This window comes from Peromyscus leucopus, chromosome 8b (assembly GCF_004664715.2).
Source record: "Peromyscus leucopus breed LL Stock chromosome 8b, UCI_PerLeu_2.1, whole genome shotgun sequence".
Classification (NCBI taxonomy): Eukaryota; Metazoa; Chordata; class Mammalia; order Rodentia; family Cricetidae; genus Peromyscus; species Peromyscus leucopus.
The window spans coordinates 59295497-59311077 of NC_051086.1; the positions used below are offsets into that span (position 1 = coordinate 59295497).

At 51.0% G+C, this 15581-nt stretch overlaps 1 protein-coding gene across 1 annotated transcript; it reads right to left on the minus strand.

Annotated features, from left to right (window-relative positions):
- Nucleotides 1-307: 307 nt before the first annotated feature.
- On the minus strand, nucleotides 308-6476 carry Rflnb (refilin B). The gene is given in 4 exon segments (XM_028866776.2): nucleotides 308-1118; nucleotides 3605-3714; nucleotides 6163-6281; nucleotides 6284-6476. Coding segments are annotated over 4 exon segments (651 nt in total). The 5' UTR covers nucleotides 6375-6476; the 3' UTR covers nucleotides 308-787.
- Nucleotides 6477-15581: the final 9105 nt, after the last annotated feature.

The following is a 15581-nucleotide window of genomic DNA, read 5'->3' on the forward strand; positions in this document are numbered from 1 at the left end:
AGCACGCCAGGGCTGCACCACAGCCTGCGCCTGGAACCAACCTTGGAGAACCAGACGGCTGTAGTGCCCCAGACAGGGCTAGCTGTTTACCCAACCCAGCGACGGCAGCGGAACAGGCAGAGCACTCATGTTTTAAAGGCATCTCCTTCTGGGTTTCTGTTTTTCTCCCCTAATATCATGAAAAAAAGATTTTGATAATACTAAGAGTTTGGATTAGCAGGAAAAACAAATGAAGCAAAAACGAAAAATGGTCCCGAACACGAGTCTCCACAGATTGAGCACATCTGGGCATCACAGTCCACCGGAGGTAGCTCCTTTACTCTTTTTTTTTTTTTTTTCCGGCAATGAAGATATGCATGGCTGAAATTTCTTAAAACCCACTTTTTCTGTTCCAGAGACTTTTCCACTTCCTTCCTTGGTCAGAAAATGGAGGACAAGCTCACCTCAGCTGGTCCTGATGCCATTGTTCTGCCTATCTTTATTTTCTCATCAAATTGAGACTTTGGGGAAACTGCATCAACCAGCCAGGACATACATATATCTGCTCCTTAAAGAAAAACAACTATCTGAAAAAATTTTAAACAAAGCCAAGTTTCTCTATTATTATAAGATGCAGTGATTTTTTTTTTCTTTCTTCTTTCCCTGGCTAGGCTTAGAGGTATCTCTAGGTCAGACTCCTCTGGGCTGGGATGATATGCAACAGCAATGCTACCCAACTTGTCCAGAGTGGTCTGGGGACCAGGGCAGTGGATGACCAGCTGGCCCAGCCTCAGGCAGCTAGACTGAGTCAGCATTCATCTGGGAGACCGTCGCTACCCAGGAACTCCGTGGCCTCGAGCTCCACACTGGACAGAAACCTCCTCAGCTTCTTGTGGCAGTTGTAATCCAGAGTGGTGGTGTAGACGGTCTTGGGGTACTTGGGGTAGATGATGGTGGTGCTGAGGAAGCGTGCGGCCTTGTGGCGGGGCTCGAAGCGCACCTCAGCCTTATAGTTTCGCCAAGTGCAATTGGGGATACAGGTGACTGTCTGGCTGCAGGAAGCCACCGCCAGCCCCAGGGGCATCTGCACGTCATCGATGAAGTGCCGCTCAGAGTCATACTTGACTGAGGAGGTGTACCTGTAGGGAGATACGAGCCAGCATGAAGCTGTCCTCTGAGTTAGGAGCATGGGGTCCCAAGTGTGACCTCTCATCTCTCCTGGGGTGCAAACACTGAACTTGGCTGCACCAGAGAGAAGCAGAAAGAATCTACGGGAGTATTTATGAGAGGCATATCACTCCAACCACTTTTGTCATGGGACTTAAATGGATCTTCCCAAATGCCCTGGAAGGAGAAAAGCAAGATGCAGAGATGAAGATCACAGTGTCCCTGAGTGATGATGGACTTGTGTGAGAGGATGGATGGATAGATGGATGAATGGATGATGGACTGACTGATACATCTGCAGGGCTGGGGATAGAAATCATGGCCTGGAGTGCTAAGCAAGAACTCTACCCCGAGCTAAGCCCCCAGGCCTGAGCTGAGCCCTAAATGCAGCGCACAGGCTTCCAAAGTTTACCTTGAGCTCACCATTTCCCTGAGCTGGCCACAGCCCTGAATTCCATTCCATCTGCATAAGCTTGAAGCCCTCAGTCTAGTGGCTTAACTTGCCTACACCTCAGAATCCTCTCTGACAACGGAGAGGCACAGTGTCTGCATGCAGCACAAAGACATTTTGGTCAATGACTGGCCACATATATGACAGTGGTCCCATAAGATCGTCCAGTGACGCGGCACCTTCTTAATATGTGTAAGTGCATGTTAACATGTTCATGTGCCTTGGTTACTGGGGATTTTTGTTTTTTGTTTGTTTGTTTGTTTTGTTTTGTTTGGTTTGGTTTTTGTTTTGTTTTTTAATGACCTGATACAAGTTAGAGTCATCTGAGAAGGAACCTCAATTGAGAAAGTGACTCCATAAGTTTACCCTGTAGGCAGGCCTGTGGGGCATTTTCTTGATGTGGAAGGGTGCAGCCCACTGTGGGCGGTGACATCCCTGTGCAGGTGGTCCCAGGGTGTGTAAGGAGGCAAACTGAGCAAGCTTGGAGGAGCGAGCAGGTAAGCAGCTCTTCTCCGTGCCTCCTGCCTCGGGTTCCTGCCATGATTTCCTTTCAGGATGTGAGCGGAAACCTAACTGAGACATCATGCCGGGACATGACCTAAGGACCTGTTCTCTGAATGCATCTATCATTGAGCAGGGCTGTGTCATGGAACAAGGTGGAGTCAGCTGCTGTAGGGGGTAAAGACTTCTCCATCCCCTCCACGACCAGCCAGCTCTTGAATGAGAAGAGGAAGGATCCCAGAACTGCCGAGTGCTGGGAGTCCTAGAAGCTTGCCTACAGCCATGTCCTCAGTGATTGGCCTACCTGGACTATGGTTTGGAAACCTCCCAACTCTGGGGGACCCAGGGCCCTGATTCTATCAATGAAAGCCAAGTGCATCCCTGGTGGCCACAAACTAACTTGCCACTTACATCCCTCAGTTGCATTATTATTATTATTGTTGTTGTTGTTATATTATTTTTGGGACAAGGTCTTGCTAAGTAGGCCAGCCTAGACTAGAAACCGCAGCCCCCCCTCTCCCCCCTCCCCCCACCCGCCTCAGCCTCCTGAGCGCTGGCTGGGACTGACTGTAGGTGTACACACCCTTCATGGCTCGGGGTTAATGTGTTCGGGAAGCATCACACTAACAACCCGGCTACATTAATATTGCAGCTCCACAGATGTTAGTTAGTATCTCCACAAGCATCACGTGGCTGAGAACCAGCATTTTGTCTGTTCTCCCCGGAGTCACAAGAGCCTGATGGGAGCTAATGTCACGAAGTCACGTCCCAGTTTTGTCAGAAACACAAGCTCCAGGGGAATAAAAGGCTAACCTGCTCACCTCTAAATGGATGAACCTCCCTCTGTTCCATATCAAAGGCCCCTTTGTGTGCAGGCAACTGAAACTCCAGCTACAAAACCTCCAGTCTCCAGAAGTAAAATTCCTTTCGCTAAAAAAGACAGCTCTTTGCTGGAACCTCTCCACGACTCTTTGCCCCCATAATCCTGGGTGAGATCATTCCCAGGGGACTTGTCCAGGGACGTAACACGAGACAGGGTCATAACACCTTCAAGGTGGGACAGGGGATGATTGGCTTCTGGAAGTAATATTCAACAAAGTCTTTAGCATCCAAAGGCGTGTCTGAAACGCATAAAGAATGTCATCACAATATCTCACTTTTATTTTAAAAAGAGTGTCTAGTAGGTGTAGCGTGGCACACCTGTAATCTAACACTCAGGAGCGGAGACGGAAATATCATCCTAAACTTGATAACCTGGGCTACTCAGTGAACGCCAAGCCAGCTGAACTCGACCTTGCAAGGCCCCATCTGAAGACTTTAACTAACTAGCTACATAAATAAATGGAGTATCTCTATATTTAATGAGTTATCGTGCAAGACAATAAGTCAAACTATTAATAGTCTTTGGTACATCTTCATCACTAACTTTTTAAAACAATAAGCGATCGTACCTGGAATTTTAAAAACATTTTAAGAAATAGTATCAGGATCAGTACACTCACTCACTTTATTTCCTTGGGTGGTAAGGGGTCAAACTCAACTCCTTCGCCGAAGGACAGGGGACAGAGCCGTGGTGAGCAGCTGGCAGCCAGCGAGTGGGTCAGAGATGCTGGGTTCTTCGGAGAGAGAGGAGAGAGTGGTTAGACCTAGGACTGACCGGCCAAAGCACACACTCCGCAGAAGGCTGAGCCTCTGAGCCTCCAGTAAGGGCCCCCGGGTGACTACAGTCCGTCCCTACAAAGGACAGGCCTGGCCCACGGCATGGGGAGTGCATAGGGCCAGAAGGTCAGGGTTCAAATCCCAGATCACTCCTCCCCTCTCCCCTTTTCAGTGATGGGCCTGGCACCCAGGAGCACATTCGGCAAGGTCCATCCTAAATGTGCTCTGTGCCCTCGGGGGAGTTGTGCACCGGCCCGAGGTCTTTATCTGCGCACTGGGGGAAGGTTGTGAAAGGAGAAGAGGAAGCTGGCATGGTGAACTCCACATCAGGACTGAGGCCAGAGCCAGGGGCTGCCGCGCCCCGGGACCCTGTGGTGAGGGAGCCCCACAACTCAAGCTTAACTCTTCGAACCTTCAATTATGCAGAGCACCCCCCTCCCCGCCCCCTCCCCGGCTGTCCTTGTCTCAGCAACAGTTAGAGAAGGCCACAACTACCGCTGAGGGAAAGGTAAAAGATCCACCCCTCCTTCCCCACCTCCTTCCTTCTGGGGTTGACAGAGGGTTCCCGCAACTCTGTGACAGTGGAGGTGTTGCTCCATGTCACCTCCCACCAGCCAGGAAGCTCAGTGTGCAGAGCGCAGCCTTTGACTCATCAGGGAAGCTCAGGTGACGGTCTCTGGTCACCCAGCTGGCTGGACTCGGCCCTCCGTGCTCGAGTGCAGAGATAAACACAGTGCAGAGGGACCTCGGCGGCCCTTTGTGCGCCATGCTTTTCCGAGGTCTGTCATTTTCTTTGCTTAATTTAAGAGCAAGAACTGCATCTGTGCCAGGCTGTGGAAGTGGCGGTCCCACCCACCCCCAGGACAAAGAAGGCAAATGTTTCTAGAAGGTTGGCTCTGAGATCTTTACTGTGTTACCAGGACAAGACGCGAAAGCAGAAAGGACCGGCTGAGAGTCCTCGGAGTACTGCTGCTCCAGGGCTAGGATGGACCTTAGTGGCTCTGGGTTCAAACCAACGTCAATAATGAGGTGTGGCCACAGACCTAGAAACAGTGGGTCCTGCTCTGTCTCTGGCTGCCAGAGTCTCCCCATCAGGAGGGCACATCCCAGGCAGCTCTGGAAGCTACACGGTTCTATGGCCACCACGGTTTGTTCTCCCACACCCCCAAGACAACTTTCATCCAGGGCTCCGTTCCGCCGTCTCTCATTCCTGCCCCCCATGCAGACACTCCCAGGGCATTTAGGTGTGTGTGTGTAGGGGGGGAGAGGAGGTGGGTTAACAGTAGTAATGAGAGACAAATGCACAAGGACACACTGAAGGGTTGACACCAAGCCACAGGTTCTGGAACATGTGTGCGAAAGCTCCCAGAGGAGGTGACATCGCTGAGCATGGAAGGGCCATCAGGACTTGGATGGGACAGGTGAGGGTCAAGGTTCATGTCAGGCAGAAGATGTGACATCAGAAGCACCCGTGAGTGTCTGGTCTGTGGTCAGAGCAGGTAAGATGAGGCTAGAAGGCCAGACGGCCAAGCTGAAGCAAGCTTCACCTTGGAATGAAGTCTGAGGTGCCGATGCTTGCTGGCACAGGGTCAGTAGGTCAAGAAGGCCCACCCCACCAAACTCCACCATGGTCCTTAAGAATAACACTGCCACCGACCACCCCACGGGAGGGCCAGTCAGCAGCCACCCCTAAGTCCTACTTTGAGCTTCGACTGTAGGCAGGATGTGGCCTCTCCTGAGCTCTGCCTGCAAACCACCGCCTGAACAGATCCCAGGGCAAAACAGACTTGGAGTTTTTCTTGCAAAAAGTTAAGTAAAAGGATGAATACTTTCAAAGCCTTGGCCACCTGGAGGACTCCGATCTCATTAAGATCAGAACTCTGGCTGAGTTAGGTATTCAGGATCCGGGCCCACCAGCACACTGAAAGCTCACGGCATAACTCCTAGGGGCTCCCAAAGGTTAGCCCGCCTTGTGCCGGGAGCCCAGAACACACCCCTCTCCCAGGTCCCGGCAGAGGGAGGCCGCCTTGGGAGCAAAGCCTCCGGGCGTGGGCCCCCGGGTGGGGAGGGCCGGGTTCCCTGTCCGTGTCCCGGGAGCCCCACCCAGCCCGCCCCGGCAGGAATGTGGTCGAGCCGCAGCTTGGCAGCCCCGGGGGCCACCACCTCGAAGGGAGGAGACCGCGGCTCGCCTCTCCCGGGGCTCCCGCGCCTCCCAGGCGATGACAATTTTCCAGCCACTGGCTCCAGCTGGCCAGGCTCTCTCGCTGCGCTCCCGCCCCGGCTCCCGGCGATGGCCACGCCGTCTCGACGGGCGGGTGGCCGCACCGACAGCGAGCGCTGCGGGGTCCCCGGGCGGGCTCCGGGTGGGCCAGGACGGGGAGAAGTCCGCGCACGAGGCAACTCACCGGGATCGCTGGGGTCGCCGCCGCGTCGGGCTCCAGCGCCCCAGGGACCGGAGCGCGCTCCCCACCGCCGCCCCCCGCCGCCGCCGCGAGCCCCCAGTGGCTGGGGCTAGGGCTTGGGGCAGCCCCGAGTCCGGGCTGTCCAGGACGCCGTCGCCCTTCTTCTTCGTGTCCACGAGCTCGGGGACATCCTGCAGGCTCAGCCGGCCCACCATGGCTGCGCGTGTGGCGGGGCCGGGGCACAGCCAGAGCGGTGCTGGAGGGCGAGAGAGGGCCGCACACGCGGGCCAGGGCCGCTGCCCTCCGGGCCGCCCTCCTTGCCCCGCCGCCGGCGCGTTGTCCGGGTGTCGCCGGCGGCCGCGCTCGCTCGAGGCCCCGCCCTCCGCCCCGCCTCGGGGCCGGCCCAGCCGTGGTGACCGCCGAGAGGCCGTGCACCAGGGGCCGCTGCGCTCCCGCCGCGCGCCGCCCAGCCTGCCGGCGCCCCGATCTTCCCGCGACGCCCCCTCCGCACCCCTCCCCCGCGGCAACCCGCGTAGCCCGCTGGCAAGGCTGCCGGGCTCCGCCCCCCCCCGTCCCTGGGGTGCGCGGGGATCCTTGCCCCTTGCCCTGTCCCCCGGACCCCGGGAGGCGCTAGTATCTCTAGATCTGGCAGCCCAGAGCCAGAGCCGAGTCCTAGCCTGCAGAGACCTTGGGGGGGGGGGGGAAGACGAGCAAACAACTGGAAATTATTAATACTTAATGCGCTTCGTATGGCTCCGGCCGCCTGTTGGCTCAGCAGGGCCGGCTCTGGCTCTCAGGTCTGCCCCAGAAGAGAGACGGCCTACTCCTCCGGACTCCCGGAGGCGTTGATCACTCCCTGGACGGGTGCTTAGCTGAATAGGCTGTGGCCAGGCCAGGCAGGAAAGTTCTGAGGGTGTCACAGACTTAGATCTCCAAGAGAGACGAGCAAGCAAGCTGCCCAGCGGCTGGCTGTCCTGGGACCCAAGACCCCCTTATGGAGGCCACAGTTTTTGTTTTTTTTTTTTTTTTTTTTTTTTTTTTTTCACTCTCAGAAACTCTGCTCCTGGGCCGTCTGAGGGGATTCCTTCTAAAAACAAGACAAAACCCAAACCCAACAACAACAAAAACCAGACTGTGGCCCTTCCTGTTAGGTTTGACAGAGAAGCCTTTCTTAGGTGGGAACTAGTTGCGTTGGGGTCTGCCCAAATTTAGTGCCTTTTTCTCGTCGAGATGTCCAGGTCAGCACCAAGTACGCAAAGTCACCACACTTCCCTGGCGTTCCTAATGCTACTTGAGGTCCTGGAACCATCGGGCGCCAGCTCTGAGCAAGTGCCATACACCCCACCAGAGGACAGCCCTGGCCCACCTTCACAGCCCTGTTCACACCTCTGCAAAGACAAAACATCTGTCCTGCTCAGGGCAGATTTGTTAACAATCCACGTTTAGAGTTACTGGATCTGGCAGCCAAGTTCAGTCCTCCCTTCTCTCTATCCATCGCTTTCAGATAAGGAGACAGAGGGACTTGCCTTGTCTTCAAATCACATGCTAGGTAGAAGGCTAGCTGTGGACTGAAAGCCAGGATCATCCCTTCTACAGAGGATACATTCTGGTGTGGGCGGTACTGGGAGGCTGTTCATTCATCCAGGGCACATGGGGACAGGTTACAAAATCCACGGTGTGTGGTACCAGACAAGTGTCTAATGCAAGGACATTCTGTCTGTCACACTTCCCCACTCCGGTTGATCCCAACATCTGCACACCTCAGCAGTACTGGACCCCTGGTGTCAGAGGAGGAGCCTCTGTACTTTCTGAGGGTGTGAAAGGTGAGCTGGTCGTACTGGGAAAGACACCAGGAAGGTAGTAATTGCTCCCAGGAGCTGGTAGGCCAGAAGAGCTGGAGAAAGTTCAGCATGCTGGGCTCTGACCACCACACTCCACCTCGGTGCAGATCGTTGTGGGGAGTTTGCCTGCTTTGAGACTTGCTGACTCCAGAGCCTGAGAAGCCACGTTGCGACGCTCTGCGCTGTATTCTGAACACTATCTACATTTTGGTAGAAGATCCATGGAGACATCAAAGCTGCTAGCATAAGAAAGAGAATATGAAGCGTCCAGATTTGGAGGGTTCAAGTGAGTCCAGGGGACTCTTTTGGGTACATGTCCTCACTGGCACCAGTATCATTAAGCAGCTGGCCCAGGATGTCACAGCGGCTTCTGGGACCCAGGAGTGGCAGTCATCAAACTGGACACAGGGAGTAACTGGTACAACCTGTATGGGTTCTCTCTGACCACAAAGAAAACCTCTCCTAACTCTTTCAGGTACAGACCAAGCAGGGCATCCTCCTGCCTCTGGAGAACTTCCAAGCAACTCTCAAAGCATAAGCTGAGTGACCCACCATTCCTTCCTTCCTCCCTCCCTTTCTCCTCCCTCTTTCCCTCCCTCCCTCCCTTTTAGATCTGCTTAGCACTGATGTGTGCAGAAATCAGAAGGGTTTGGAGAATTAACCATAGGTCTGTTCATGATGCAGAGGCCAATGTGGTGACGCTCCATTCCACGCAGAATTGTTTACTATCTCCTGCCAATAAGCCTATCTGGTTAGACCTCACCTGGGACACCTGGCATTCTTGGGGCAGGGCCAGAGGTGCTCTTGGAAAGAGAGAGAACTAAACCACTGGCTCGAGGGGCCTGAGAAGGGGACTTACCATGTAACCGTGTGTGAACCTTGAAGCTCAGATCCTAGAAATGGGCTCTATCTCTGAAGCCTGAGTAGTGAGTTTAGATTTAATTTAATTTTAATTAATTAATTAACTAATTAGTTAATTAATTAATTTTTGGGCTTTTCAAGACAGGGTTTCTCTGTGTAGCTTTGGTGCCTATCTTGGAACTTGCTCTGTAGACCAGGCTGGCCTCGAACTCACAGATATCTGCCTGGCTCTGCCTCCCGAGTTCTGGTATTAAAGGTGTGTGCCACCACTGCCCGGCGAGTTCAGAGTTTAAATATTTTGTTTTTAAGTCAAAAATCTTACAGGCTGGCCTGAAATTCTAGATAATTCTCCTGCTTCAGCCTACCACGTTCAAGTGCCAGGATTATGACGTGAACCAAATACCTAGCTTCAAACTGTACACATACTAGGTCGTTTAATGAGATTGCCATGCAGACTCTTCATCACCCTACATCTTGTTCCAGATGTTTCCCCCAGGATGTTACTCAGAAAATTCTAATTAAAGCTTGGGGGAAATTCCAGGCCAGTCAGGGCTACACAACAAGGTCTTGTTTAAAAATAAAATAAAGTCACCGGGGGAAGGAAAAAGGCACCTGATTCTCTCCTAAGCCATCCCATCCCAGTTTTGGAGACAGGCTTTTATTTGAGGAACAGCTGGGGTGTCTGTGGAAACCAGGAGGTAAGTTAGACAAAACAAGCATGGGCCCAGAGAGATCACGGAGCCTACACAGGGATTGGCCTCATCTCAAAGCGGTCCTTTCAGAGAGGGGCCGTCACCCCTAGGCCTAGATCCCAGAGGCACCATGTCCTCCCAGACCTTGGCTTCCAGCCTGAGGCCTCTCCCAGCAGGGCCTCAGGAACAAAAGCTGCCTGACAATGAATGCCAGTCCTGCATTTTTGTGGGGTTTTTTGCACTAGAGTAAACTGATGCCCAAACGGGAATTAAGTCAGACTAGGGCCAGGCAGGACCCTTCATGGCTGCCGCTTGTTTCTGGGGAACAGCCTGTCTTCAGCAAAGCCAGCCAGGGGATTAAAACCAGTCCTGGCTCAGGCTGCTGGCTTGTGCCCATGTCCATGGCACCTTGAAGTCTCCAGCCTCCAGGGTTCCAGGTTGTTCTCTGTTAAATAGTGTAGAGGCTCTGCCTCCCTGTCCAATCAGATCTCTTCTTTCCTTTATCTGTATTCATGCCAAAAGGCTTTAAAAAATAGAATTTAATTTTGTCCTTTGAGTATCTGAAGATTAAGGTCCTTGTTTCCAAAGGACATTGAAAGGAGTCTGTCATCTTCAGTAAAGGAGGGAAAGGTAGGTGGCACTGCCAGCAATACCAGCGCTTGGGAGATGGAGACATAGGGGTGGGGAATTCACGAAGTGAAGACCACCCTTGACTCCCTAGAGAGTGTGAGGTCAGCCTGGGCTACATGAGACCTTGTCTTGTCTTCTTTTCTTTTTTTTTTTTCTTTTCTTCTTCTTTTTTTTTTTTTTTTTTTTTTTTTTTTGACAGGGTTTCTCTGTGTAGCTTTGCGCCATTCCTGGAACTCACAGGTAGCCCAGGCTGGCCTTGAACTCACAGAGATCCACCTGCCTCTGCCTCCTGAGTGCTGGGATTAAAGGCGTGTGCCACCACCACCCGGCCTTCTTTCCTTTCCTTTCCTTTCCTTTTCTTTTTTCTAAGGGAGCAGGCTGAATGAATAAGATGTGCTTTAGCCAGGAACCAGGAACTATGGTGCACACCTGTAATCCCAGCACACAGGAGGTTTAAGACAAAGATATGCTCTAATGGCTAGTAACCCAACACAACCCACACAAGAGTGGGCACTGGGCTGGGGTGGGGATGGGGAATAACCAGAGCTCTTGGGATTCACAGGGGCACAGAGCCAGAGGAATACCCAGGTGCTTGCTTGGCAATTTCAGAGCTAAGCAGGCCTGAAGGACCAGCAGGGCCCCTTTCCCAACGTCTCAGCTGGGAGCTCACCAGTCTAGGTGGAGGGATGTGGTCTGCTCAAGCCAGAGGGCAACATTAACCCAGAGACCAAGTGTGGCTGGTATGTAATCAGGCAAATGTTCCCTGTCGGGAGCCCCCACAAGCCAGTGAACTCTGGCCCTACCTGGATGCTCCATCTGTACTCGGAGCTGACTTTCCCCGAGCGCTCCCTCGTTACACTTGAAAAGGTCCACTCCTGGTCTTTGCAAAAGTACACACAGATGGGATTTCGCAGTGGGCCGGACACACGGTCTCCTTGGGTCTACATCAACGCATCTGTACTCCGGCTCTGTTCGGCACATTCAGACTGGACAAGTGCTTGCAAGCTGGGAAAATAGCCCTGGCTTAAGCAACTGAACCCAGACTCTTGGTTCCTTGGCTGACAAATAGAAGGGTATGCTGTCATTGTCACTTAGACAAACAGCTGACCTGTGGGGCCACTCTGCAAAGGCAGCCTCATAGGTCTCCGAGGTGCTTCAAGACCAGAGAGGATCCAGCGCTGTCTGGCTGCCTGAGACAGGATGGAGAAGGGGAGCCTTTGGGTACAGCCAGTTGCTCCTCATATGCCAGTTGCCTGGGGCTGGAGAGATGGCTTAGGGGTTAAAACCATTGGCTGTTCTTTCAGAGGACCTGGGTTCAATTCCCAGACTCCACATAGAGTGTCACAACCCTCTGTAACTCCAGTCTTAGGGAATCGGACATTCTCTATGTCCTGGCACCTCCAACCCAGTAGACCTCACTGAACATCCCCCAAATCTTATCTCATGTTTTTCTTTGTTATAATTTTTTTTTCTTTTTTATTTTTATGTAGCTGAGAATGACCTTAAACTGAACACCTGACTTTCCTGCTTCCAGCTGCCAGTGCTGGGATTATAGGTGTGTACCACCATGTCTGGCTTTTTTTTTTTTATTAATTTAAATTTTTAGATTTATTTATTTTATGTGAGTATTTTTTCTGTATATATGCGCACCATGTGCATGTCTGGATCTTCACATCCTCTGAGATTAGAAGGGGGTATCAGATCTCTCGGAACTGGAGTCACAAAGTCCTCCAGGACTGTGGTGTTTAAAACTGAAAAGTGCCGGGCAGTGGTGACCCACACCTTTAATTCTAGCACTCTGGAGGCAGAGCCAGGTGGATCTCTGTGAGTTCAAGGCCAGCCTGGGCTACAGAGCGAGATCCAGGACAGGCACCAAACTACACAGAGAAACCCTGTCTCAAAAAACCAAAACCAACCAAACAAACAAACAAAAACCTGAAAAGCACTTTCTGCATAAGAAGTAAAACAAGAGTAATCGAAAGAGTACCCTAGGACTCGTGCACGGAGAGCCAGGCTTTCAAACGCTCTTCTCTGCTACAGAACAGCAGCGGTCTGAGTGCTCAGATCTTGGATCATTTGACCCGTGCACGGTGGAGGAAGAGCAGAGGCCCCCAGGAGGAGGAAAAGAACTACTTCACTCTATTTTACTTTATGATTTATTACCTCGCCACACTGCACGTAGAAAGGAAGACCACTGGGGTGGGGGTGTAACTCAGTTGGTAGTCTTGCTTGTCTAGCAGGAACGAAGGCCTGGATTCGATCCCCAGCGCTGCAGAATACCGGGCATGGAAGTATGTGCCTGTTATCCCAGCACTGGGGAGGTGAAGCAGGAGGATTGGATGTTCAAGGTCATTGTTGGCTGCATGTCAAGTCTGTGGCCAGCTGGGCTACATGAGACCCTTTCTCAGGAGAAAGAAAAAACAAAGCATGACCATCAATTTCATGGTTGAATCAATGAAGCCCAGACAGAAGGGCCTGGGTCTTTTACACAACCAATTTTGACTAAGCAAGCTCTCTTGCAAGATGCAGCACAGGTTGGGTCACATTTGGTCTTGTGCAACGAAAATGAAAGAGGAACTCCTGCCTCCTGGGTTTCTGCAGATAGAGCTGCAATGACATCCTCTAGCCCAGGATGCCGGAAAAAACATCTCGGCCATGGCCAAGTGGGGATGTGGAGAAGTAGGTACGAACACACCATCAAAGGGAGTGTTCAGCAAAACCACCTTGCAGATGCAAAAGACAGGCAGCATCAACCTTTTTCTTTCTTTTTTCTTTTTTTAATGTGTGTGGAGGTCAGATATCTTCCTGGATTTTTCTATATTTACCAAAGTCGAGTTACCTTGCTCCCAAGATCCTCTGTTGCTACCTCCTGAGAGTTAGGATTACAGGCCAACTTCCGTGCCTTCTGGACTTTAGATGGGTGCCAGGGAACCCTAATTTCAGTCCTCATGTTGGGAGGAAAATGTTTTACAGGTTGAAGCATTTCCTCAGCTCTGGTAGCAGGTGTTTGGCTTGCTTTTTTTGTCTCACTATGTAGACCAGGGTAGCCCCAGCCCACACAGATCTGCCTGTCTCTGCCACCTGAACCCCAACCTGTAATTACAGCTACAGAGTAGGCTGAGACAGGAGGACTGGGAACTTGAGGCCAGCCTGAACTACATAGAAAGTTCAAGGTTATCCTGGTAAACCTCTGTCTCAAAATCAAAACAGGAGTCAGGAAGATGGAGTAAAGGTGCCCGATGCTAAGCCTGATAACCTGAGTTTAATTCTTCAGGCACCACAAGGTGGATGAAGAGAACTGACTCCTGAAAGTTATCCTCCGACCTCACACAGGAGGAACACACCCACACATGCACAAAAATTGAATAAATAAAATATTATAAAATAGATTTAAAATAAATGAAGAAGTAAATGAAAACAAAGCTATACTAGACCCTAGGTCCTTGTAGCTCTGATTCATCAATAAATAAAACACTGATTGGCCACAGTGGCCGCAGTGAGAGAAGATAGGGTCTGGGAGCACAGGAGAGAGGAGAACTGATCTGGGTAAGCAGAAAGGCTGGAGAGATGAACAACTGCCAGCCGCAGCATGATCAGCACACAGCATGTGAAGACGCTTGGTTAAGTACAGCATCCTCATGCCAGATGAGGAAGTGGTTATGAATGTATGGACATGGACTCATGTTACAGCATTCACAACACATCAGTTATGCAAGAATGGTGCTTTGTCCACGGCACCATTATCAGTTGTGTTAGTGGATTATAACGTCTACTGCTGTTCACAAGTAGGTGGGTCCTCGCAGCGGCTGTGGGTACAAATCTGGGGTAGTAGACAGAGATTTGTCCTGACTGTGGGCAGTAGTATTTCTGCAAAATGAACTCTAGCTCACCAACAATAACATACACTGAACCCTGGTGCTCCAATTCAGAGCTTCCCACCTGGAGGGAGGAAGGATTTACTACTGTGGGGTGATAGCAAGTGCCCAGTAATTGATCCCCTTAACCTTGGGCTCCAGAGGAAGGGAAGGGTTTCCCTGAGGTAGACCTGGTCCCCATCTCCATCTCCTGATCTCCTGAGGTAACGGCACACATCGTCATGCCTGTGTTTCAGGTCCTAAGAAGAGCTGGAAAGTGTGGCACACTCAGGGCTTTGGAGATAAAGCCCTAAGGCTTTTGGGAGTTCGTCTTTTCAGCCTTCTCCCTCCACCTCCCCGTACACTACTGTGGTGCTTTGAACAGGAATTGCTGCTACCCGCAGAAAAATGGAATGGAATTCAGCTACTATCTCAAAAGCTACTACTTGGAAAAGTCAAGAACTTCTCCAAAGGCCAAGCCATGGCTTAGGAAGTCTTGGTGATATTTTAGCTTTTGTGTAATATATATATACATTTACATATATATACATATATATTTACATTTTTATATATATGCTGTTCCTAAAATGATTTTCTTGTGTGCTTCCAAGAACTCCTAACAGTGTATTTATCTAAAATGCCTATCAAGCATCCAAGGCCAAACGAAACACCACCTGTCTCCTAGGTCAGGCAGATAGCTTTATTTCTTGTGCAATTTAGGATGAGACCCTCCTTTCTTATACAACCTTACTAATAGACCCCTAACTTCTTACCTAACCACTTTTAGGAATGTAGACTGTGCACACAGAGCACACAGATCCCTTTTTTTATCTTTTTCGAGACAGAGCATTCCTGGGACTCACAGCCCAGAACTCACAGAGATCCACAGTGCTCACTCTCTTTTTGATATACTAACCGGTCATTAGCACTCAGTTGACCTCCTCTTTTACCACTCCCATTTTGGATTGTAAAAGAAAGCCTGGTGGTCACTGCCGGAGGAAAATTCTTACCACTTTTATGACTCCATAAGAATTCAATTTTGATGACCTTTCTCTGCCAGAGGATTGCTAAGAGGACTGAGAGAATAAGGAGACGGAGAGGAGGAGAGAGAAAGGAAAAAGAGAACGGAAGAACTAGATTGAAGGGTTACAAGAGAGTTCTAGAGGAACAAGATGGAAGATGAGGAAGAGAAGGATGGGGAAGAATAGGATGAGGAAGAACAAGATGAGAAAGAAGGAGATGGGAGAGGAGCTGAGATGGGAAGGAACTAAATGGATGAGACTCTAGATGGGGCAGAGCTAAGATGAGAGAATTAAGATAGAACTTAGAGGGGACAGAGGATAAAGGTAGAGACAAATCGGGCAAGAAAGGAGCATGAGAGAAGCTGTATATAGAAGAGAACTGACTCAGAAGAATAAAGTGTATGGACTAAGGAGTTTCCTGTACATAGATTCATTTCTTTTCATCAAAGATTAAGTTATCAGCTGGTTGTAGATTCTTCCTGGACCCCCTAGTCCCTGATAAGGAATGGCCCTCGTGGGCTA